The sequence below is a fragment of the Podarcis muralis genome, chromosome 4 (genome assembly GCF_964188315.1).
Source record: "Podarcis muralis chromosome 4, rPodMur119.hap1.1, whole genome shotgun sequence".
NCBI lineage: Eukaryota > Metazoa > Chordata > Lepidosauria > Squamata > Lacertidae > Podarcis > Podarcis muralis.
The window spans coordinates 54,450,641-54,474,044 of NC_135658.1; the positions used below are offsets into that span (position 1 = coordinate 54,450,641).

The 23,404-nt window shown below is 40.2% G+C and overlaps 2 protein-coding genes across 4 annotated transcripts in view; both read left to right on the forward strand.

Moving 5' to 3' along the window:
- Window positions 1-5,801, forward strand: part of MORC3 (MORC family CW-type zinc finger 3) — a 33,842-nt gene extending 28,041 nt beyond the window's left edge. For both annotated transcript variants that reach the window (XM_077927330.1, XM_028727140.2), the window contains 4 exons: window positions 419-591; window positions 736-1,579; window positions 3,215-3,306; window positions 4,853-5,801. In XM_077927330.1, coding sequence (XP_077783456.1) covers window positions 419-591; window positions 736-1,579; window positions 3,215-3,306; window positions 4,853-5,003 — 1,260 coding nt within the window. In that variant the 3' untranslated portion in view covers window positions 5,004-5,801. The remainder of the gene's footprint in view (window positions 1-418; window positions 592-735; window positions 1,580-3,214; window positions 3,307-4,852) is intronic.
- A 3,181-nt stretch (window positions 5,802-8,982) lies between these two features.
- CHAF1B (chromatin assembly factor 1 subunit B) lies at window positions 8,983-23,337 on the forward strand. Of its 2 annotated transcripts, none has more exons than XM_028727142.2 (14): window positions 8,983-9,102; window positions 10,389-10,515; window positions 11,659-11,791; window positions 13,052-13,172; window positions 13,742-13,845; window positions 14,792-14,888; window positions 15,257-15,341; window positions 17,077-17,170; window positions 18,648-18,717; window positions 18,806-18,897; window positions 19,660-19,816; window positions 21,087-21,500; window positions 21,949-22,043; window positions 22,463-23,337. In XM_028727142.2, exons 2-14 carry the CDS (start codon window positions 10,390-10,392, stop codon window positions 22,570-22,572), a joined length of 1,698 nt encoding a protein of 565 aa, XP_028582975.2. In that variant the 5' UTR covers window positions 8,983-9,102; window position 10,389; the 3' UTR covers window positions 22,573-23,337. The 2 variants fall into 2 exon arrangements, with proteins under 2 accessions (XP_028582975.2, XP_028582976.2); XM_028727143.2 differs by lacking the exon at window positions 8,983-9,102 and adding an exon at window positions 10,007-10,073.
- Window positions 23,338-23,404: the final 67 nt, after the last annotated feature.

Genomic DNA, 23,404 nt, shown 5'->3' on the forward strand with positions numbered 1-23,404 from the left:
CTGCGCCGCCGGAGCATGATTTCTGATCTCACCCTGAAGCAAAGTATTTAACCCGAGGTACTATTTCTGGGTTAGCGGAGTCTGTAACCTGAAGCGTATGTAACCTGAAGCGTATGTAACCCGAGGTACCACTGCACTTCCTTTTATGTGTCCTGAATCTTCCTGTTTCTGTGTGTAAGTATATTTGATGACTGTTTACATATTCTGCTTCAATCTAATTTACTCACTAGTCAAATTTTGAGGTAGAGCGATATGGCTAAAACCTGTAACTGAGCTGCCAAGGCTTTTCCCGCAGCCCATCCAGCCATATATGTTGTCATTTTGTGGTGACTGCAGAGAGTTCAAGGAAAAAGTCGCAGTGATGGAAGTGAATGATGTTTTCTTCTCTAATTGTAATGACATAATGCCGTTTCTACAGATTTATAACGAAATGTATTTACAAACAACGGCTGCCTTGTCCAGTGCACCTCCATTATTGAGTGAAACTATTCCAATGTTTCATGCAGAAGCTTCAAACGTGTCGCTTACGAGACCTCAAAACAAATCAAACAGCACATCGGTATCTTCTCCTCATTCTGATCCTGAAAATAGGTCAGTAAATAAAATGCAAGAATATTTCCACCTACTTTCCCCATTTGCTTGTGCTGTTTTTTTAAATTAACATTTTCTGGAGCTTAGCCTTTTATGGAAAAAACTGCTAATATGATTTCTGTTACTTTGCTTTTGTTTCTTTAGCCTTAAACGAAAACTTTCTGATGCTGATGCACCACTACCTTTTAAGATCACAAAAGTGACTAGCCAAGCATTTGAGAAAAAGAAGCAAGACGATGATGATGTTATCATTTTGGAAGAGAACAGTACTCCAAAACCTGACGCTCTGGAATGTGACATCACAATAGTAAAAGTTGAAGGTGGGGCTGATGTTGATTTCAGTAATATTGAGGGAGAAATTTCTATGAACAGAGATGCTTGTTCAGAAACAAATGGTTCAAAAGGAACTGCAGCAACACAAACTGAAACAGAGGAACTTGTAGTAAAAAAGGAAGAAGCTGAGGGCAATGCACATAATCAGCTGTCCAGATCAGAACATGAAATAACACTTACAGAACATCTTCATGTTTCGGAGGCTGATGTTGTGAATGCAGACATTAAGATAAATGAATTAAGCCTTCAACTGCTTTCATCCAACAGTGAAAAAGAAAAATATCAACAGCAATGTGAGACATTGGTTAAAGAATTAACACTGTTAAAGCAAAAAATAATGGATACAAATGGCAAGCATGTGCAAAAGGGAATATGTCCTCAGTCCACAGAAACAAAAAGTATAATATCAGATGCAGAACTCAAAAAAGTTAAAGAAAAAAGTAAAGAAGAGATATTCATTCTGTATGAACAGGCATTGAAAGAGATGAGAACACTGAAACAACAGTGTGATACTCTGCAGAACTTAAAATCTGAATGTAGTAAATGTAAAAACATTGAGAATAAAAGTGAAGCAGATGACATGGCTGTGCAACTGGGTGATGTTTTCAGACAGCTGGACAATTGCAGCATTGAAAGAGACCAATATAAAAATGAGGTAAGTTTCATAATTCAGTACATAGAAAGGCTGGGTTGATATTTAGATTTACTTGTTTTGGGTTTCAGTCTCACACTTAACCTTAAATCCATTACCTTAACTTAATTTTAATGGAATGTATATAAAAGGGTCTTTCAGAATTAGAGCATGCATTTCCTACAGAATTCAAGTGCCTTTGAAATCAGTGAGACTTAAATAAAAACGAAAGTTCTTTGGAACTGAGAAATTAGCCAGTGAGAACATCCTTTGACTTGAGGTAGCCAGATTTGGTGGAAAGAGAAGACCTACTATAGAAAAATAGTGTTTAGTTCAGATTTGTGCAAACCAAAATATTGTAAGTAAATCAGACATATCAGGCTTCCGAAAAACATTTGCAAACCGGAACACTCACTTCCGGGTTTGCGGCGTTCAGGAGCCGACTTGTTCAGCAGCCAAGCCATTCAGGAACCAAGGTACTACTGTATACTGTAACAAGTATTTCACTTTTGTTTTTCATTTTCAAAAATGCAGGTATATAAAGCTTTGATGGTGGTGGGGGATGAGTGTTCAGACCCCTGGGCTCTCACTTGTGGGGTGCCACAGGGTTCTGTCCTCTCCCCCATGCTTTTCAACATTTACATGCAGCCACTGGGAGAGATCATCAGGAGGTTTGGGCTGGGTGTTCATCAGTATGCGGATGACACCCAGCTCTACCTCTCTTTTAAATCAGAACCAGTGAAGGCGGTGAAGGTCCTGTGTGAGTGTCTGGAAGTAGTTGGAGGATGGATGGCGGCTAACAGATTGAGGTTGAATCCTGACAAGACAGAAGTACTGTTTTGGGGGGACAGGAGGCGAGCAGGTGTGGAGGATTCCCTGGTCCTGAATGGGGTAACTGTGCCCCTGAAGGACCAGGTGCGCAGCCTGGGACTCATTTTGGACTCACAGTTGTCCATGGAGGCACAGGTCAAATCTGTATCCAGGGCAGCTGTTTACCAGCTCCATCTGGTACGTAGGCTGAGACCCTATCTGCCTGCAGACTGTCTCGCCAGAGTGGTACATGCTCTGATTATCTCCCGCTTGGACTACTGCAATGCGCTCTACGTGGGGCTACCTTTGAAGGTGACCCGGAAACTACAACTAATCCAGAATGTGGCAGCTAGACTGGTGACTGGGAGCGGCTGCCGAGACCATATAACACCGGTCTTGAAAGACCTACATTGGCTCCCAGTACGTTTCCGAGCACAATTCAAAGTGTTGGTGCTGACCTTTAAAGCCCTAAACGGCCTCGGTCCAGTATATCTGAAGGAGCGTCTCCTCCCCCATCATTCTGCCCGGACACTGAGGTCCAGCTCCGAGGGCCTTCTGGTGGTTCCCTCACTGCCAGAGGCCAAGTTACAGGGAACCAGGCAGAGGGCCTTCTCGGTAGTGGCGCCCGCCCTGTGGAACGCCCTCCCATCAGATGTCAAAGCGATAAACATCTACCTGACATTCAGAAGACATCTGAAGGCAGCCCTGTTCAGGGAAGTTTTTAATATGTGACATTTTAGTGTATCTTTCATCTTTGTTGGAAGCCGCCCAGAGTGGCTGGGGAAACCCAGTCAGATGGGAGGGGTACAAATAATAAATTATTATTATTATTATTATTATTGATTTCAGATTGAACTACTGGAAATGGAAAAAACTCAGCTAGGCGTTCAATGTGAGCAGCTGAAAGCAGAACTTGCAGAGTTAAAAACTAATGGAGAAAGGTATATATTCCTAAGAAGCCCGATTTGTGCATGAAAAAGCATGGAAAGGCTCTAAACGTACACTTTCATCTATTTTCAAACCTACCTTCAGGAAACCTTTGCACATGAATGTCTACCAAGAATCCATATTGCAGAGAATTCCTAAGCATGACGCACACACTCAGTTCAAGCAGGGCATTTACCAGGTTTTGGGTTTCGTCACCCACCTTGCCATGTCAGTGAAGACTGCAACCTAGAACACACCCAACATTCTCATATTGCTGTGCCATGCTGAGGAATAAGATAATTGTGAGGAAGCTCTTTTACTTTACTTCTCTTTGAGGAACTGATGGCAATCTTCTTAGACAGGACTGGCCCATGTGGTGCCATCCAGATGTTGTTGGACTCCCATCAGCCACAGCCACCGTGGCCAGTGGTCAAAAATGATGAGAACATTTGGGGCAAGGTTGTGCATTGGCTATCCCTGTTCAAAGGAAACTCAGGCTTCTCCATAATGCTGTTTATACAGTGATACCTTGGTTTACAGCCATAATCCGTTGTGGAGATCTGGTTGTAAACCAAAACAGGTTGTAACCCAAGGCGCGCTTTCGCCAATGGGGCCTCCAAAACAAATGGATTGTAATCCTCCCAAAATGGGTTGTAATCCAAAAAAAGGGACACACACTTCAGGGGTTGACGTGGTTGTAATCCAAAATGGTTGTAATCCAAAACGGTTGCAAACCAAGGTACCACTGTATCGTGCTACACCATCCAAACCACGGATCTAAACAACCTAATTCATTCCACCCAAATACTACATGCCACGTAAACCACTTAAAGGTTTTAATGGTGAAGCATGATAATAATCCTACTTTTGAATGAATGAATGTCCTAGTGTAGCATGTGATTGCTGGTGCAATCATATGAACCTTTTCTTGTTGTTTGTAGCTGTAGCAAGTATGTAGGAGAAGGATCTATACAATACCAAAAAACAGTTTTACATAAATAGTGTTTACCATTTCTGGTGAAACTTATTTTCAGATGCTTTCTATGTTAAATAAACAAAATTAACAGACAAGGTGAGCTTCAATATAACATCTCTATTCTGTGTAACATTTCAGTTTAATTGGTTTAAAGTGTCGTTTAATGTATTCTTCAAAACAGTGTATGTCAAATTCGTAACAGACTATAAAATAACGATAGAAATGGGAAAGGAATGAATGAACAGTTGAGCAAATGATGATTTAAAGCATGGGTAGGCAAACTAAGGCCTGGGGGCCAGATCCAGCCCAGTCACCTTCTAAATGCAGCCCGCGGACACTCCGGGAATCAGTGTGTTTTTACATGAGTAGAATGTGTCCTTTTATTTAAAATGCATCTCTGGGTTATTTGTGGGGCATAGGAATTCATTCATTCCCCCCCCCAAAAAAAAATTATATATATATAGTCCGGTCTGAGTGGACCGGCCCCCTGCTGAAAAAGTTTGCTGAGCCCTGATTTAAAGTACTGAACTTATCTTCACCATACCTGTAATTTTAACTGATGTTCTCAATCTTCTCTTTCTTAGTGTGAAGCTGCGATCCCTGCGAGTTAACGTGGGACAGTTACTAGGAACAATAATGCCTGAACTTAATGTGCAGCAAATCAATCCTGACATTGGCATAGTCGATGAAATTCTAGGGCAAGTTCTGGAGCAATTGCGTGAAAGCACTACTTAATTTTGTTTCCCCTGCAGTCTCAACATACCTTATTGTCACGTTTCCAACCTGTAAAGACTTTTCATTTTAGTGCCATACTACACATGAAAACTGATCCGGTTTCCTTTTAGGCTTCTGCTGCAAAGGGGGCTGCTTTTTATTGGAACTGCAGCTTCTGGGGGTAGGGGTGAGGGTAACATTTTCCTTCCATACTGTGGTTTGTGACAAAAATCACCCTTCCCCTGCAACAGCTATTAGCCCCAGAAGGTAAGCTACTGGCAAGTAGCATTTCCCCCAAATTACTAGTATTTTATAGAGGCCTGTGAGTATTTCTAAACTTTGATACATGTATTATAAGCTGAATAAAAGTATTGTAAAACAATTGTTATGTCACAGTATGTTTCTAAAACAAATATCAACTCATGTTCTTAATTTTGATAAAGTTGTCAAAAATTACCATACCATGTACCTTTTTCATTTTCTTGAAATCAACATTTTTCCAATGAGTGGTTATTGATATTTCAACCTTATAGTGTATATGCTAGTTAAGGGTATTGCAAACAAGTTCTTTCAAATTATACTGTTTTGTTTAATTAAAAGATAACAGTTTTTCAAAATATGGCCATATGGTTCTAAGGAGCAATTTTTACATACTTTTTTCTTTAATTATGTATTTGTTTTTCATTATTCTCTGAATATATTGTACAGTCTGGGTTGAAAAAAAATGTGACTCTATGGAGAATATTATGTAAATTTATACTGTACATTAATACTTTGAAGAAAAGTGAATAAATGTAAATAATTTTTTATTTCCATGAAGTTAATCAAAAGATGTATATTTTGTACTAAATGTGTGTGGGGGGGGCATCATGGTGTTCTGAGTGACAAGAAGAATTCTGTATCTGGGCAAATGGTTCCCTATTAAAAAAACACCTGCCTTTTTGTTTCCTTCTAATTATGAGCATTTACAGCACAGTCCTAATCATGCCTTCTCATTGGTAAGTCCTACTAAATTCATTGGGCCTTACTCCCACATAAGTACTTAAAATTGTGTACTTGTTTCTCATCTTAGCAAACTAAATACTTATCTCCCTAATCCAGCAGGTTAACTTGAGGTGCAATCCAGTAATTTGTGTTTAAATGTCAGGACTTGTGGCTTTACCTCATGGGATAGCAGACCCTTGCACCTTGTCAAGAACTTAAGATGAAACTCAACTGATATTTCAACAGCATTCGGTCTATAGATTGTAGGGCTAGCCCTGAGGGACTCATGTTCTCTTAGGCATGTGGAGCAGTTCAATTCGCATGAATTTTAGCCTTCTAGCCAAACTGCATGTGGAAACCTGGGTGTTTAGACTGATGTCAAACTCACATCCAATTCCTTTCTGATAGATGCATCTGATTTAAAAGTGTATGTGTGAAAACTATACTTACGCATTATATGTCCTTTTCTTTGATTCCTAAGAGAGGTCTTTAGGACTCTCAGTTCCTTTGATTTTAAATTATAGAATTGTAGACTTGGAAGGGACCACAAGGGTCATCTAGTCCAACCCCCTGCAATTCAGGAATCTGCCCCAAAATGGGCCTCAAACCCACAACCCTGAGATTAGGAGTCTCATGCTCTACCAACTGATCTATTGTTGAGGGTGATCTAGTTTGGGGGATGGGAGTTGGCTATTGCTTAGACTACAATAGAGGCAAGTCTAACAGCGGGCTTTGGACAGATGGAGGAGGAGAAGTCTCTTATCTTTCTCACTGTAAACTCTGTTAAGTTGGGGTGGGGAAGGGTTACAGTTCTTGACAAGTTGAAAACTGCCCCACCAGAGAGAAATAATGAGGAGCTGTCATTACAAGTTAACTTCCTATGCCTCCCCATCCATTACATCAGGGCTGCTAGATGATAGAATGAGATTTACTGGTACATCTCTGGGTGATTTACAGTTGATCAGCAAGCTTTTCCATATATTAATGAAAAAGTTTCTCAATTAGGCTGGTCAAGCAAACAAAAATATTTGGAGGGGATAATCAGAAGTGGATTTTTGCACCAAAGGACATGTTAGCTCAGTTCTGGAACTGCAAACCTATCTTCTCAGTGGTGCTCCATGCACGCCCATCAGTGTCCTCCACGTTAATCATATGCAGCTCCTTCAACCATTCCTCACAAGGCTTGGTTTCCAGACCCGTGATCATCTTGGTTGCTCTCATCTGCGCACATTCCAGCTTGTCAACATCCTTCTTACATTGGGGTACCCAGAATTGGACACAGTACTCCAGGTGCAGTTTGACCAAGGAAGAACAGTGTGGTACTATAACTTCCCTTGATCTGGACACTATACTGTACTTCTGTTGATGCAGCCTAGAATAGCATTAGCTTTTTATGCTGCTGCATCACACTGTTGACTCATGTTATGCTTGTGGCCCACTAAGACACCTGGATCCTTTTCACATGTGCTGCTAGTAAGCCAGGTGTCCCCCATCTTATATTTGTGCAGCTGGTTCTTCCTTCCTAAGTGCAGAACCTTACATTTGTCCCTGCTGAAATTCATTTTGTTGGTTTCGGCCCATTTCTCCAATCTTTCGGCATTTTGAATCCCAATTCAGTCTTTGGTGGCATTAGCTACCCTCCTAGTTTGCTGTCATCTGCAAATTTGATGAGCATCCCCTCAATTCCTTCGTCCATTGCCATTCAAATAGTGTGTGTGAGGGGCATCTTGTGACTGGTTATGTGGGGTGGGGTTTCTTCCCCTCCCCCAATATTTTATTCAGGTTGGCACCCCTAGCAAGAAGTATAGTGACAGAGAGATGCAGTGAGAGGGGGCATAACATCAGTTTTGAGTTATCTAAAGGTAAAGGGACCCCTGACCATTAGGTCCAGTCGCGACCGACTCGGGGGTTGTGGTGCTCATCTCGCTTTATTGGCTGAGGGAGCCAGTGTACAGCTTCCATCTACTTGTAATCAAATCAGAATAAGTTTTCTGTATATAGCTTATGTCTCGATCTACCTGCAAACAAATTGGGATGCACGCACAATGAACAGGTCATCTGAAAGTGGCGCTCAAGATGTGGAGCAGCCCAATAAAACTCCCTATTCAGTGACCAAAGTCTGAACTATGACATTCCATTCAGATATATGTGCTTGGGCTAATAGGTAGGGATAAGCATTGTGAGATCCTTGTTGGTGGTCAGACTCATGGACGTAGCCAGGATTTTTGTTGGGGGGGCAGGCCTTTTGTTGGGGGGGACAGAACCTTAGCTATGTATTCTTGTTGATTTTTATTGATTGGGGGGCAGCTGCAATTCCCTCCCCCCTTGGCCACGCCCATTGCCAGACAATCAGAAAAAATCTTTATTTGCCTCAGCCACTAGCCATAGCAATAAAAATAAAACGAACTGAAGACAAGAGATAAAAACTATAGAAAATACATGTTGGGGGGTTACATCAATAATAAAGAGTAGATATTATTCGAATTGCCCCGTCTAAAAGCATTGCAGCTTTCGCCAGACTTAAGCTTTGAACAGGTAAAGATTTTTAGGATCTCTTCTAGTTGTCTTAAGCTGAGATGGAGACGCAGCGCATAGTTACCTAACTCGCTTTGCGACCTATGTTTCGCCCTATCTTTTAAGAGAGCGACTGTCGCTCCAAGGAACCCTTTTGCCAATCACAGCAGCACTTTAAGTTACAGGTAGGTAGCCGTGTTGGTCTGCCGTAGTCGAAACAAAATTTAAAAATTCCTTCCGGCAACACCTTGGAGACCAACTAAGTTTGTTACTGGTATGAGCTTTCCTGTGCATGCACACTTTAAATGAGACTTTAAATTTAAATGAGCACTTTAAATGAGAGCAAAGAGGCTTTTCCCGGACAAAAACCCTCTTGCAATCCTGCAAAGCCCCTGCCAAAAGGGAACAAGAAACAACGGGCGGGGAGCAAGCAAGGAAAGGAGCCGTAAGGGAGAAGCGGGGGCGGCGCTTTCCTCAGAGGTGGCGCCTTTTCCCCCCCGGCTCCTCCTTCCGGAGCCTCGACTGCGCAGGCGCGAGCGCGGGAACCGGGAACCGGGGTTTGAGTTCCTGCCGAACTTTCTGCCCGCGCAGTCCGGGGTGGCTCTCCCGCTCCTTCTTGCAGGTACGCGGGGAAAGAGCCAGGAGGGGGAGGGGAGACTCTTGGGTGGAAGCTGTCCAGAAACGGGCAGCGGGGCCCCTCTCTCCTCCTGCTTCCGAGGGGGAACCATCTGCTTCCCTCCCTCCGCCGCCCCCCGCCGAGAGTTTCTACGGAAGCAAAGGCGTTTGGCGTGCAGGGCGATAACTAGGGTCCTCCAGGTCCCTTGAGTGATGCTCACCGCCTTCCCTGCGGTATATCATAAACACGGGCGTGCATGTCAAGGTGTCTGCGCAGGTGATGCAACGTCACCTGGCGTTATGGGTCAGGGGAGGGTGCCTACACTGCAGGGGGAGGTGGATGCCATTGAGTTATGTGGTCCAGGACGTGCTAGTGTGGAGGTTAAGAGAATGGGCTGAAATCAGCCCAGCCATGAGAAGGTGAGGGCAGTTCTAGCAAGGCTGTGGGTCATCAACCAGCCCTGCTGCCCGCAGCAACAGTCTATGAGACATGCACTTGCCTGCCTTCCAGGATTATAATGTATTGAGACCAGATGATGTTTGCAATCTGCTTTGAAGTACATCATTGGGAAAGTGCTGGCATTAATATTATTATTAATCTCCACTCTCACAGAAGGAGCTTTGATGCTTAACCCATTAGCAGTAAGGAGTGCTCTCGTTAACATACACACAAACTTAATGCCTTTGGAAGCAAATAACTTGTTTTGCTGCTCATCAGTGAAGCTCCATGGGAAGTAGTTATTTTCTTTGTCCCACTATATTTTCTTTACTTTTCCAGCTATTATTATTATTTAAATTTCTATACCAAAGGGCATCAGAGGGCAGTTTACAATATAAAAACACAGGGATACATAACAAGCACAAGAACAAGCAAAAACAATGCCACCCACCCACCCCACCTCCAGTTTAAAAGGCCAATGTTTGTTCAATTAGCCAAAGGCCTGGGCGAAGAGGAATGATTTTGCCCAGCACCTAAAGGTATGTAACAGGCACCAGGTGAGCCTCCCTGGGGAGAGCAACTGCCTTAATAGTATATATACATATGGGAAGGAAAAAACAGGAGTGACAATCCATGTCTATAATCACTGTATTTTTTAAAATGCATCTTGTGCAACGTGCTACAATAACTTACAACTGAATTAAACAATATAAGATAAGATCATATATTACTACTATGAAAAATTGTATTCCGGTGCCTGTGAAAACTGCTCAGTTCATTATCACATGGAACAGTGCATCACTTTTGAGTTTCATTGCTGTGAAAGTCAAAATGTCTGTGTTTGCTTTGAAAAGGATGAAAGTATTCACTTGTGAAATTGCATGGCACAATAAAGAACCAGTGTACAGCTTAGACTTTCAACATGGCACTGACGGAAAAATCAATAGATTGGCTTCTGCTGGAGTGGACACTGCGGTTCGTGTGAGTCACAAACATTAATCTATGGGATACTGCTAAATCTTCTATATTTGTACAAATGTTTGTAGCAAGAGAGAAACATTTATGTTTGTCGTGGGCAGGCAGCAAGAGAAGAGTAACTCCTTATTTCTGTAAACAAATCTTGATCTACATCTCCTGGCTACAACGCAGAGACAGAGCTAATGCTACAATTGTTTTAACTTTAACTTTTTTAAAAATTTGTGTGGGAGTTTTGTTGTTTGTTTGTTTTAATTGAGGGAGAGGAGATGGTGAGGGCTCATCAGTGAGCCTAAGTAGTAGCCATGAAGGCAGCAAGGAAACCACACTTTGCTGCCTCCATTGCATCCTTATTGTGCTGTCCGGCAAAGCTTTTTGAGTACCGTATTTTTTGCTCTATAAGACTCACTTTTTCCCTCCTAAAAAGTAAGGGGAAATGTGTGTGCGTCTTATGGAGCGAATGCAGGCTGCACAGCTATCCCAGAAGCCTGAACAGCAAGAGGGATTGCTGCTTTCACTGCGCAGCGATCCCTCTTGCTGTTCTGGCTTCTGAGATTCAGAATATTTTTTTTTCTTGTTTTTCTCCTCCAAAAACTAGGTGCGTCTTGTGGTCTGGTGCGTCTTATAGAGCGAAAAATATGGTAACTAAATTGGCTAATTAAACAATCTATGGCCTTTGAAATGGGGGAGGAGAGAGAGAGTATTGTTTTTGTTTGTTATTATGGTATGCATTTTTGTGTGTTTATATTGTAAACTGTCCTGTGATCTTTGAATGAAGGGTGGTATAGAAAATGAATGAATGAATGAATGAATGAATGAATGAATGAAAAATAAATATTATAAAGTTTTTTTGTAGTATGTTGTGTTTAATTTTACAGGTATGAAAATAATTGTAGCTAAATTATATGAGATCACTATAAATGTATCAATGGACATTATATATGAGGTTTGGGTTTGAAAGAGGACTGTTTGTATTATAAAATGAGTTGTCAAAAGTTAAGTATCTTTTTAGTTATCTTGACATTTATGTTCTCTTTTATGATGAGTATGTATGTCTCTCAAAAATCAGTGAAATTCATGTTCATGAAATTTCATGAGGTTTTGGGATATGATCGTTTACTGTCTCTGACTATAATATTTCATAACTAGATATGGAAAGTAGAAAAGGGACCAGAGGGGAAAGCAATTGTGGAATTCTTGTCCAATTTAGCTCGACATACCAAAGCTGTGAATGTTGTGCGTTTTGCTCCCAATGGTGAGATTCTAGCATCTGGTGGAGATGGTATGTATTAAATCAATACTGAACTCTTCCCATTTAATTGATTATTTTGTAATTTGTATTAATAATATAATGTATCTAATTTAATACTATATATTCCTTTACAAAGGACCACATACAATAGCACCTCAGATAACCCATTAACACAAAATTAGATGGATAAGTGGATATTCTGAACCTTATAAATTTTTTAAAAAGAAAAATACTGTTTTCATTAACAGAACAAATGTTCTGAATCATATAGACAGAATGGATATTACAGTAATACAAATTAAATCCTTTACATTGTTGAAATTTTTAAAAGTCTTATTACATTTGTATCCCACCTTTCTTCCAATGAGCTCAAGCTGGTGTTCATAGTTCTCTCCCCATTTTATCCTCACAACCACCCTGTGAAGTAGGTCAGGCTAAGAGACGATGACTGACTCAAGGGAGTTTGAACCCTGCTCTCCCAGGTCCTCTTCAAACAATACAACACTACACACACCAATAAACTAAATATTCACAACCTCCTCTTAAACATTCTTGCATGTTTTTGATCTGTTCCAGTATAGCTCAAAAAAAATCTTGCTCAGTTTTTAAATGACTTTCATCAGATTTTAGACTGTCCACATTATTTATAACCTCTTTGACAATGTTGTGCATAGTTTTCCCAAAAATATAATCATCTATTATGTAAAATGTTTTGAAGACTGGGCAGGTGAAACACAGTGATTATTACACTGAAATCCTCAAAACTATTTCACTGAAATGAAAAAAAACAACAACAATAATAAGTTGACTCACTCGTGTGAAATGGCAGTTTACCCAATCTTAGACCAAACACCTTGTCCAGAAGCACAAAAATATTTGGCTATAATTTTTTTTAGCTCTGCTACTTGGGGTAAAAATGTCCTTATGCTTTTGTACATTTTCAGATGTTTTTAAATGTTTTGAATACATTTTTAAAAATTTAATAACCTTGTTCTACCACTTTGATGCTTGGCACCTTAGGCTTCTTTGGGAGGACAGGTAGGGTGAAGACCTGATCATTAATTAATTAATTAATTAATGAACACAAAAACAAATGTTTTGTATATTGTCCAGTGAAATCCAAGCATATCTACTCAGAAGTAACCCCTGTTGTGTTCATTGGAGCTTACTCCCAGGTTTGCAGCCTAATCACGGCTACTAGTGTGTACTATATAATACTGCACTGTCGTGATAAAATGACGGGGAGAATGAAGTTGTGAAAAATGTTCTCATTGAGATTAATTTTCACAGATGCTGCGATTTTGTTGTGGAAGTTGAATGATAACAAAGAGCAAGAGCCAACAGTATTTCAGGATGGTGATGATGATAACCAACTAAACAAGGAGAACTGGACAGTAATTAAAACTTTAAGGTAAGATTTGTTGCTTTTGGTTAAGTTTCACTGAGTGATCTATTCAGTTTTAATAGCAGCTGCTGGCGATGTCACACATCATTTTTTAAAAAATAGTTTATTATAGCTGCAACCTTTAATTCTTAGGAGTTATAGCTTTGTGGTTTATCTTCAGGACTTTCTAGATTCCAAAAAGTAACCCAAAAATAAAAAAATACATGGAGTCAGCATACTTGTATCTTATATAGTTCTTTTTCTTTTCTGTGTTTCTAATTCATAACTGTTTGGTAAGTTTATGGAAAATGAATGAATGAAAGAGATAGATGATAGAGATGTATTAAGATTACCAGTTTCTGTGTCTGTTTCTTCACTTCTGCTTGCCCTTCTGCTCCTTCCTCTGTCTCTCACCCACTGAGGGTTGGTGGACCCTCCTGAACAGAGTTTGCTGCTGTGAAGTGCAATGCTGGGAGAAGATGGGAAATGGGACATGCATCATTTTATGTCACCCTCCATGCAATATGGGGGTAAAAGAAAAGTGAGTGTATGTTGCCCATAACTTCGTTGCCCTCTGTGTATGTGCTTAATTCCAGAGGTCATTTGGAAGATGTGTATGATATTTGCTGGACCCCTGATGGAAACTTCATGGCATCTGCATCAGTTGACAACACAGCTATAATGTGGGATGTCAGTAAAGGTAATTGCTATGATTTTGTTTTTATGTAAACCTATCCTTTCTTCTTGAGTTTTTCCCAGAGTTTTAGACTTTAGGACTGCTGTACCTGGGACGCGGGTGGCGCTGTGATCTAAACCACAGAGCCTAGGGCTTGCCGATCAGAAGGTCGGCGGTTCGAATCCCCGCGACAGGGTGAGCTCCCGTTGCTCAGTCCCTGCTCCTGCCAAGCTAGCAGTTTGAAAGCACGTCAAAGTGCAAGTAGATAAATAGGTACTGCTTCGGCAGGAAGGTAAACTGCCTTTCCGTGTGCTGCTCTGGTTCGCCAGAAGCAGCTTAGTCCTGCTGGCCACATGACCCGGAAGCTGTACGCTGGCTCTGTTGGCCAGTAAAGCGAGATGAGCGCTGCAACCCCAGAGTCATTCACGACTGGACCTAACAGTCAGGGGTCCCTTTACCTTTACCTGGGAAATATGCTCTGAAAATCTTGGCAAACTGCTATTAACATTCCTGTCCGGTATGAAAAGAATGGTTTGATTCATTATTAAGGTAATCCAGCGCTATTGTATTCTCTGTGGCCTTCAACAGGTCTATGGCCTCACACTACTTTAGGGTTGTCTACTTGAAGGTTGGCTTTTAGGATAAGCACAATAAAGATTAAGCATGTTGATAAATAATGACCATGGTAGTTGTCTACTGGATAGAAAATAATGCTGTTTTTGTAAAACTGTGGGGTTCAAACAGATTTGTAGGTGGAATGCCTTGTTATGAGGAAGGAATACGGCCTATTAAAAGTCTTTTAAAATTAGATCAGTGTCTATTCTGATTTGTGTGTGTGTGTGTGTCAGTTTTCCAAGCAAACAATATTTCAGAGGTAGCCATAATTTTGAGTTTCTACATTTGGGCTCATGCATTAGTTATCATATGACATCTCGTTTAAAAAGCAATTCACTGTTAATATTACTTCCAGGGCAAAAGGTTTCTATTTTTAATGAACACAAAAGTTACGTTCAAGGAGTAACCTGGGACCCTGCAGGACAGTATATTGCAACTCTTAGCTGTGATAGGTAAGTCATTAATGCTGGGGAAGAGAAATTTCCATTGATGTCTTTTACTTTTTATATTTTGTTTCCTATAATGTTTAGAATAGTTCATTATTTAAATGCTAGCTTTCCTGAATGGAATGAATTTGGTTGCTTTAAAATGCCTATTTCCCTTAGTCCTGTAGGATCGCCTTGTTTCCACTGTTCAGAATAAGACCAGTGCTATAGTGTCGTCTTCTTGCTACCATATATATATATATATATATATATATATATATATATATATAATCTATTATATATATCTATTATATATATATTATCATCATCATCATACACAACATAAAAGAGGGTGGGTGTTTTGTTTGTAATTAACAGCTTTCCTTTTTATGTAGGGTTTTGAGAGTATATAATACGCAGACTAAGAGAGTGGCATTTAACGTTACCAAAATGCCGTCGGGCAGAGGATCTGAAGGAGAGGTCAGAATTTTTTGTTTTTTTAAACAACTGATGTTTCAAAACATAATTCTTGGTGGGTTGAGGGAATCTCCTCTCTGGTTACACGTCTAAAGAAGTTATTATTTATTTTTATTTTATTACTTCCTAAAATTTATATGCTACTTGATTGCAGAAAACCTCAAAGTGGTTTACAACCTGTAAAGAAGTTGTTGGTATAAACATTATCTTATCACTGGAAATACAAATACCAGAACAACAGGGCAAATTCTGTCTGTCTGTACTTCATTCTGTTTTCTTAACCCTTCTCTCCGCCTGCAAACTGGAAAGGGAGAGGAAGTGAGAAGGCAAACATTGATCCTATTCCTCTTTGCATGCTGCAAATATGAACTATTTCTGTTGCACTTCCTTTCTTATTCTGACCCATCCAACTATTGTTCCTTCATTCCTCCCCACCCCAAAACATTACTCAAAGGAAGGTGCAGGACAGGTATTTATTAATGAAGGGAAATCTATGGTACATCTTTCAGGGTTGCTTCAAACCTAGAGAGAGAGAGAGAGAGAATATCAGTATACAGTGGTACCTCGGGTTAAGTACTTAATTCGTTCCGGAGGTCCGTTCCTAACCTGAAACTGTTCTTAACCTAACGCACCACTTTAGCTAATGGGGCCTCCTGCTGTTGCCGCGCCACCAGAGCACAATTTCTGTTCTCATCCTGAAGCAAAGTTCTTAACCTGAAGCACGATTTGTGGGTTAGCGGAGTCTGTAACCTGAAGCGTATGTAACCCGAAGTGTATGTAACCCGAGGTACCACTGTACTTGTACATGAAAAGCCTTTTGCACCAACACTTCTCACATTGTGGTGAACCGCTTTCTACACAAGGATAGCTTCATGTTGGAAAACTGTAATGTGTGAAGCAGCCCTTACTAATAAATGAATCTAGATCAGGATTACGTAAATGTAAGCCTTAGTTAGTTTTCCATGGCTATGCAAATAAAGTGTACTTCATTTTCACCATTATAGTTCCAAGGCACATGGGAGTATTTATAGAATCACAATCCCTTGAACTCTGTGAAGTGGTTCAGTGTGACTATTGGATACATCTATAAAAACTGAATGGATGTACAGTGGAACCTCGGTTTTCGAACGTAATCTGTTCCGGAAAACCATTCAACTTCTGAAACGTTCGAAAACCACGGATCAAAGGGCTATTGGCAAATTCCATTGAGAAAAATGAGAAACGCGCCTTGGAAGCTGTTCAACTTCCGAGGCGCATTCGAAAGCAGAAGTACTCACTTCCGGGTTTTCGGCGTTTGGCTGCTGAAATGTTTCCAGCCGAGACATTCAAAAACTGAGGTTCCACTGTACAGTGGTACCTCGGGTTACATATGCTTCAGGTTACATACGCTTCAGGTTACAGACTCCGCTAACCCAGAAATAGTGCTTCAGGTTAAGAACTTTGCTTCAGGATGAGAACAGAAATCAGGCTCCGGCGGCGCAGCGGCAGCAGGAGGCCCCATTAGCTAAAGTGGTGCTTCAGGTTAAGAACAGTTTCAGGTTAAGAACGGACCTCCGGAATGAATTAAGTTCTTAACCTGAGGTACCACTGTATCTAAAGGAAATAGGGAGACACTCCTTAGCTGTAGAGTGCTCTAGCCTTTCCATTAAAAGGACACAGAGTGGATGCATGCTCTTAGTTGTACAGTAACTGGGAGTAAGTAGCTGTTGTTAAGTTTAATTGTTGTCAAATTCTTCAGGTAAAAAGCTATCGAATGTTTCATGATGACAGCATGAAGTCATTCTTTCGGAGGCTTACTTTTACACCTGATGGCTCTCTGCTTCTTGTTCCTGGTAAGTACAGATATTTCATTTCCTTCATCCAGCCCTGCAGCAAAGAATGGCGTGTGGTGTTTTCAGCATTTGGTGAAAAACCGCTTGTGTGTATTAGAATTTATTACCAAACACGTGCCTTCTCTCACCTCCAGGAATTTTGTAATATTTCCATTACGGTATAAATAAAATAATAATAAATAAAGATGATGGCCAGCATTAGTCACACTTGGAATAGATCAGTTGAAATCAATGGATTTAAATCAAATACCCCCTATAAAAATAATAAACCAAAAATGGTGGCAAGCTTTTCAACCCAATAAAATATTTCTGCCTTGAAAACACTAGGAATGAACTAAAGGAAAAGTAATTCAGTATGTGCAGCTGGATGTTTTCCCTTCTTTCTTCAGGTATCCATATTACAGCCTGTCATATGTTTGTACCAATGCCACATTCCCCTACTGTTTAAGTCTCCATTCACCGCTTGCTACAATTCCCATCATCCCTGACCACTGGTCCTGTTAGCTAGAGATGATGGGAGTTGTAGTCCAAAAACAGCTGGAGGGCCGAGTTTGGGGGTGCCTCTCCTAAATGATGTGTCTTACCAATAGGAAAAGAGTAACAGAGTTATTCTGATATTGAGCTGCTTTTTATTATGTATCTTATGAAGCTGATATCAGTTATATTTGATAGGACGATGCTATAGATAACAATGTAGTGGTGTATTTGTATTTATTATGTCTTTGTTATGAAACACTGAGTTTAATGTTTACAGAAATGTAATATAAAATGAAAGTGACTATTTGTTCAGAAGCAAGTCTCACTGCAGCTTTCATCGTTTGCATTCCTTTTTCCACCTTATGCTCCATTTCTAACATTTCGAAACGAGCTGCTTGTATTTTTTCAAATATTTTTGCAAGATTGCCCTCTATAAGATGACAGTTTCATTTGACTTGAGGCATTCCTAATTTTGCAGTATTGTGATGAGAGTACCATGTCCAAAATTAGGCCAGGCCCCCTTGATGGTGCCAATACAAATAGCACTCTGAAATCAGCTTCATTAGTGACCCACATTTAACTAACATATCCCACATATTTAATACTGTTTGCATACAAGTCTGTGTGCAAGTACGCACTGTCCTGTTACTGATTTTGCATTAGAAATGTAGGCTGAGTGTAAGCAGAAGATGAATACTTCAAAATGTACACTGTACTTACTCCCTAGAAACTTGGGGAGACAGACCATGTACGTTTGCAGCCAAAGAAAAAATGCAAATTGATTACAAGTTGATATGCAACACACATTTGGCATTAATACTGAGCCCCTAACTGCATTCCTGTAGGTTGAAGTCACACTGTGAGTTGTTGGAAAGCTTAGTAACAATAGGAGAGAACCTAAAGTTTGGTTTATGTTAGTGTTTGGGGATTTTTTAGTTAAGCAATAGCCTTAAAGATTATGTGCAAAACTAACATGATGGCACTACTTTAACTTTCTCAGCAGGCTGTGTGGAATCAGGAGAAAATGTAACAAACACTACTTACGTTTTTTCCAGAAAAAATCTGAAAAGGTAAGGTCTTACTGGATGTATATTCATTCATACTTTAAACTCATATGGCAAATGCCCTTTCCTAAAAAAAAAATCCTCTTCTTATTAGGCCTATAGCTCATTTACCTTGTCCCGGAAAGGCAACCTTAGCTGTTCGTTGCTGCCCCGTCTACTTTGAGCTCAGGTCTGCACTTAACAAAGGTATTGTAAATCCTTTCGAGAATATATTGTAGATATTTTGAAATATATTAAATCTGGCTGTGTTAAAGGGTATACTGTTCAACATCTTAGCTTTCTAATGGTTATTTGGGGTTGCATTGTATCACAAATGCTGTTTGCTTATTCTTGTAAGGATTCAATTTATTTTTTACATGCTGTTAGAATATTTTTGTACAGGATAATAACATTTTAGTATATGTTAACAGGTGAATGTCCTAATAAAAGATACCAGTCCCTCAAACTGAATTGCACGAGGATAGAACCTTTGCACCTTGTCCATATCACCGCAACATACTGTTTTCTTAACAGTGCCTTGGTTGCAAATTAAACCTTAAGAGTTAGAAAAGTTATTCACTTCTAGCAGTTGTTTCAACTTTCGGAAAATGTTGAACAATTACTTTTCCAAAAGTATGCATAAGAGCAGCTAGGGGCCAGATCTTTTCTCCCAACCCATGTGCTCCATTCTGAAAGTGCAAGGAACATTAACTGCAGGCATCTTTTAAATGTGTGTTTTATCAGTGCTGTGTAGCACTCATTTGGGAATGTGTTGTAAATATTCTTACATATGTGCGGAACGCATTGTTAAAAAGCAACATTCTTATTTTCCATTGCTACAGTAGAATTAAAGAGAGAGGTCCTCATTGTCCTTCATCCTCCTAAATTGCAGGAGAGGATATGGTTGTGGAAGGCTGAGGGTCTAAAATGGCAAATGGTATTTAATTTGAAACTCTCTTCACATTTTAGAAGACGCTTCCAAGAAGACTGGTCTGATAAATCTACCCTATCGGATGGTTTTTGCTGTTGCTTCAGAAGATTCTGTGCTCTTCTATGACACAGAGCAATCCTTTCCTTTTGGTTATGTATCTAATATACATTACCATACTATTAGTGACATTTCGTGGTAGGTAATTTGTTTATTTATTAGATTTATATGCTGCCTTTCTGCACCCAAGGCAATATACAATTAAAAAACTAAAACATACAAAAATAAAGACTGAAGAGTCCATTAATGCAAACTGGGAGTTGATGGCATATGTGCTTCCTGGCCTGCAGTCCCTGGCCTTCTGCCTTCCTTCAGAGCATGCAGGACACTTGTGATTGCTTGTCACAACTGACTTGAATATTTTTGATATACTGATCACATGGTAAAGATTCTTTAATCTTAGCTTGCATTCTCAGCACCACCAAGCACCTTGTAAATATTTTTCTTCCAGAGGAGCAACAAATGTGGAGTCTTGTCAGAGCATTGATTTAACTTTAGTAAGGCAGAATGTTACTGTAAAACAGAAAATATTACTTTTTCACACATCTGAACTTTCCTGTGTATAGTAAGTCATGTAACTATGGTGAACTTAATTTTAAATGTTACTGCAAGCCTTCTATTTCTCATTATTCTGGGCATGGTCACTAAAATAACTTTCGGCACTGTTCCTTTGTTCAGCAGTAGCATGGCCCATCTAAACTTTAACAACAGGAAATTGTTTCCTTTCCATATAGGTAATTGTTTCCTTTCATACAAACCCAGGACTTCAGACTGCTTGTAGCATTTGGGGATTTGTCATTTATGGCATGAGCCTTGGCGACAATAACCTCTGTGATTACCTGAAGCTCCAAAATGTCTCATTTTCATAACCAAAACTGCTATGGGTGAGATCAGTGAACTCTGGCTCCAGCTCATGCACTGCATTTATATTCACATATTTGTTTTTCTTTTATCTACCAGATTTATATGGCTAATCCATATCATAAGTTCTCTAGGCAGTTCACAAAACAAATACAACATTTAAAATACCATGCTAAATAATCAAGATACAAATAAAACAACTGAAAACAAAAAACAATTAAAATGCAAGTGTCAAAACTAAGGAGTGGACCATAAGACTTAGGACAGTGGTTCTCAATTTGAAAGTCTTCACCTGTCCCTGAAAAGGCCTCAAAGAGGGTGTTGGGCAAACCCCCACTGTAAGGCTGTTCCATAACAGGGGTACCACTTCCCAAAAAGCTCTGTTAGCTGCCCATCCCATGTTGTTGGTGGGGGTAGCCAGAGCAGGGCTTCCACAAAGTCAAATGTAAGTTATTTACACTCCAGACATGCTTTATGTTCATATTTCCATTACTGAAATGCAACTGAGGCACTTAAACTTCTTTTTAATTCCCTAAACAAACACCAGGTCTAGTGATGGATCCTTTCTTGCTATTTCTTCTACGGATGGATATTGTTCTTTTGTGACTTTTGAAGAAGATGAGCTTGGAATACCACTGAAAGAGAAGCCAGCTGTAAGTGCCGGGACCCCCAGCACAGCTGAGAAAAAAATGAAAAAGGGCCAGTCGTCCAGTGTTATCTCCCCAGTTCCAAAACCAGTGGATGGCACTCCTCCCAATAAGACCATGGATCCAAACAGCCCAGCTGTGCAATGCAAGACTCCGATAAACAGCAAAGAGTTGCCCTCAACACCTATTGCTGTCAGAAAACCCCCGGTGCCCTCTTTGGAAGAGAAGAAACCTATGCAGCCATCAAGCTCAAAAGCAAACCAACCCAGGAGGGTTACCCTTAATACCTTACAAGCATGGAGCAAGGCACCAAGGTGAGCTTAATGCAACCAGGCTCTTCTGGTAGGTATGAAACAGCCTTGCAAAGGACATTCTGGCAGATGTAGTGCCAGGAAGCATTGCCTGGTCCTCAATGAAGCTTCTGCTCAGACTTCATTATATTTGTAGTACCATCTATGTACATGGTGCTTTATAAAGAACAATTATGAGAGGTCCCTATCCCAGGAGTCTTACAATCTTAAACAGACACACGGAAAAGTCAAAGGAAGAAATGCAGAGATGGGTAAACCGATTTAAGTGTAGACTCTCTTAACGGGACTGAGCTCTAGCCATGGAGTCAAGGGAAAGGAGGGTTGGAAGGAGCCAGAGAAAGACAGTTAGTGACATAGCATGAGGAAAGTGGGAGTCTGGAAAACTCTGCATGTGTGTAAGGGTGTCAAGATGTCAAGCGTTCTCAGTTTTTAAATATTTAATTGCTTTTAGGAGAGTTGCCTTAATCCCTCTAAATGCAGACACTCAAGACTCATCGCCTTCCGATCCCATCTCTACAACTGCTTCCACGGAAACCGTTCAACATGGTAAAATATCTTACTGCTGATAGCTTTTCAAAAAGTGTCGAATGAGTGTTGCTTTAACTGTATTTGCCTCCACAATTCATGATTGCACTGGGGGTTGGCATGGGCGGCACAGTAAATGTACCCTGCCCATTTTCATCAATTGGGGAGAATGTGTGATATTACTGTGAAACGGCAATGTTTGCCTGCTTGCGCAGCAGAAATCCACGTGCACAACGGGACTTCATGTTTGTCTTCACCCCACTCCCAAAACCTGCCCCAAGTGTCCCCCAAACACTCCGGATAGGAAGGAGAAGCAGCATAGTGCAAGTGGGCACCAAACATACACTATGTTGAATCTTACCCACTGTCTTCTTGTCCCAGTAGTTTTAACATTCTGAAAACCTGAAACTTAATAATAATGATTTTCTTAATTATTTCAGAGAGGCCATCACCACCTGAAGACCCTTTGCAAAATCCACCACCTCCTAAGCGTCTTAAATCTGATGAAACTTCCATCTCTGAATTAACTGAAAATGAAAATAAAATGTAAAGGCACTACTAAAGTGCTGAACTTCAATGAATACCTTGCCTGCAGAATGCAAGAGTTGTCCAAAGAATACTTGCAAAATCCACATCATGTGAAATGGACTCCAAGCATTCTAAGCAAAAAGTTGACTGTGCAGTAGGCTCTTTAGAGTCTGCAGGTATGGAAATCTCACCTGGTTGCAAATGTGTAATATTTCAGTAGTCCTTTACGCACTAAGATGTCCTGGAAGTCTGTATCTGGCAGACAAAGGCTGCTTGAAATAAAGGGTGTCTGCTTCACAAACTAACTTGCTCCATGCAGTCCCTCAGAATGTTGTGAAACTAATTCATTCTGCCTTCATTCATTCATTCATTCATTCATTCCTTCATGTTATGTTATCTTCCTGTACCAATTAAATGCAAAATTAGAAAATCCAAGCTTTTTCAGCTACGTGCAAATGGCAAGGTGCCAGAGTTTTAAGGCAAGTCTTCAATGGGCACTTATATAAACTGGTTTGAAAACAAAGTTTAGAATCTAAAACTGCTACTTTTCTCTACATAAAACGCAGGCAAAGTTAATTTAAAAGTCTCATGGGGTTTTAATATGTCATGCAAACATTACAGATGGTTACACTTCCTTTCTACTTAAGAGTGCTTAAAAAAACTTGAAAGAGGGGTTCCAATGATAAAAATTCTTGAAAGGTTTTTGTCGTTTGTGAGTGCTTTTATGCTTGCTAAGAATAGCAATATGATGCAGTGCTTGGAATAAAAAGTTGAACATTCATATTAACTTTCCTGTCCATGTTTTCTCTGGAATTTGGTTTCATTCATTCCTAGTCAGAGTGAGAAATCATACA

Coding starts and splice junctions, on each gene's coding strand:
- CHAF1B (XM_028727142.2), top strand. CDS start 10,390: ATGAAAGTATTCACTTGTGAAATTGCATGGCACAATAAAGAACCAGTG. Junction 19,817..21,086: donor ACTATTAGTGACATTTCGTG/GTAGGTAATTTG, acceptor AACAAACACCAG/GTCTAGTGATGGATCCTTTC. Junction 22,044..22,462: donor CACGGAAACCGTTCAACATG/GTAAAATATCTT, acceptor TAATTATTTCAG/AGAGGCCATCACCACCTGAA.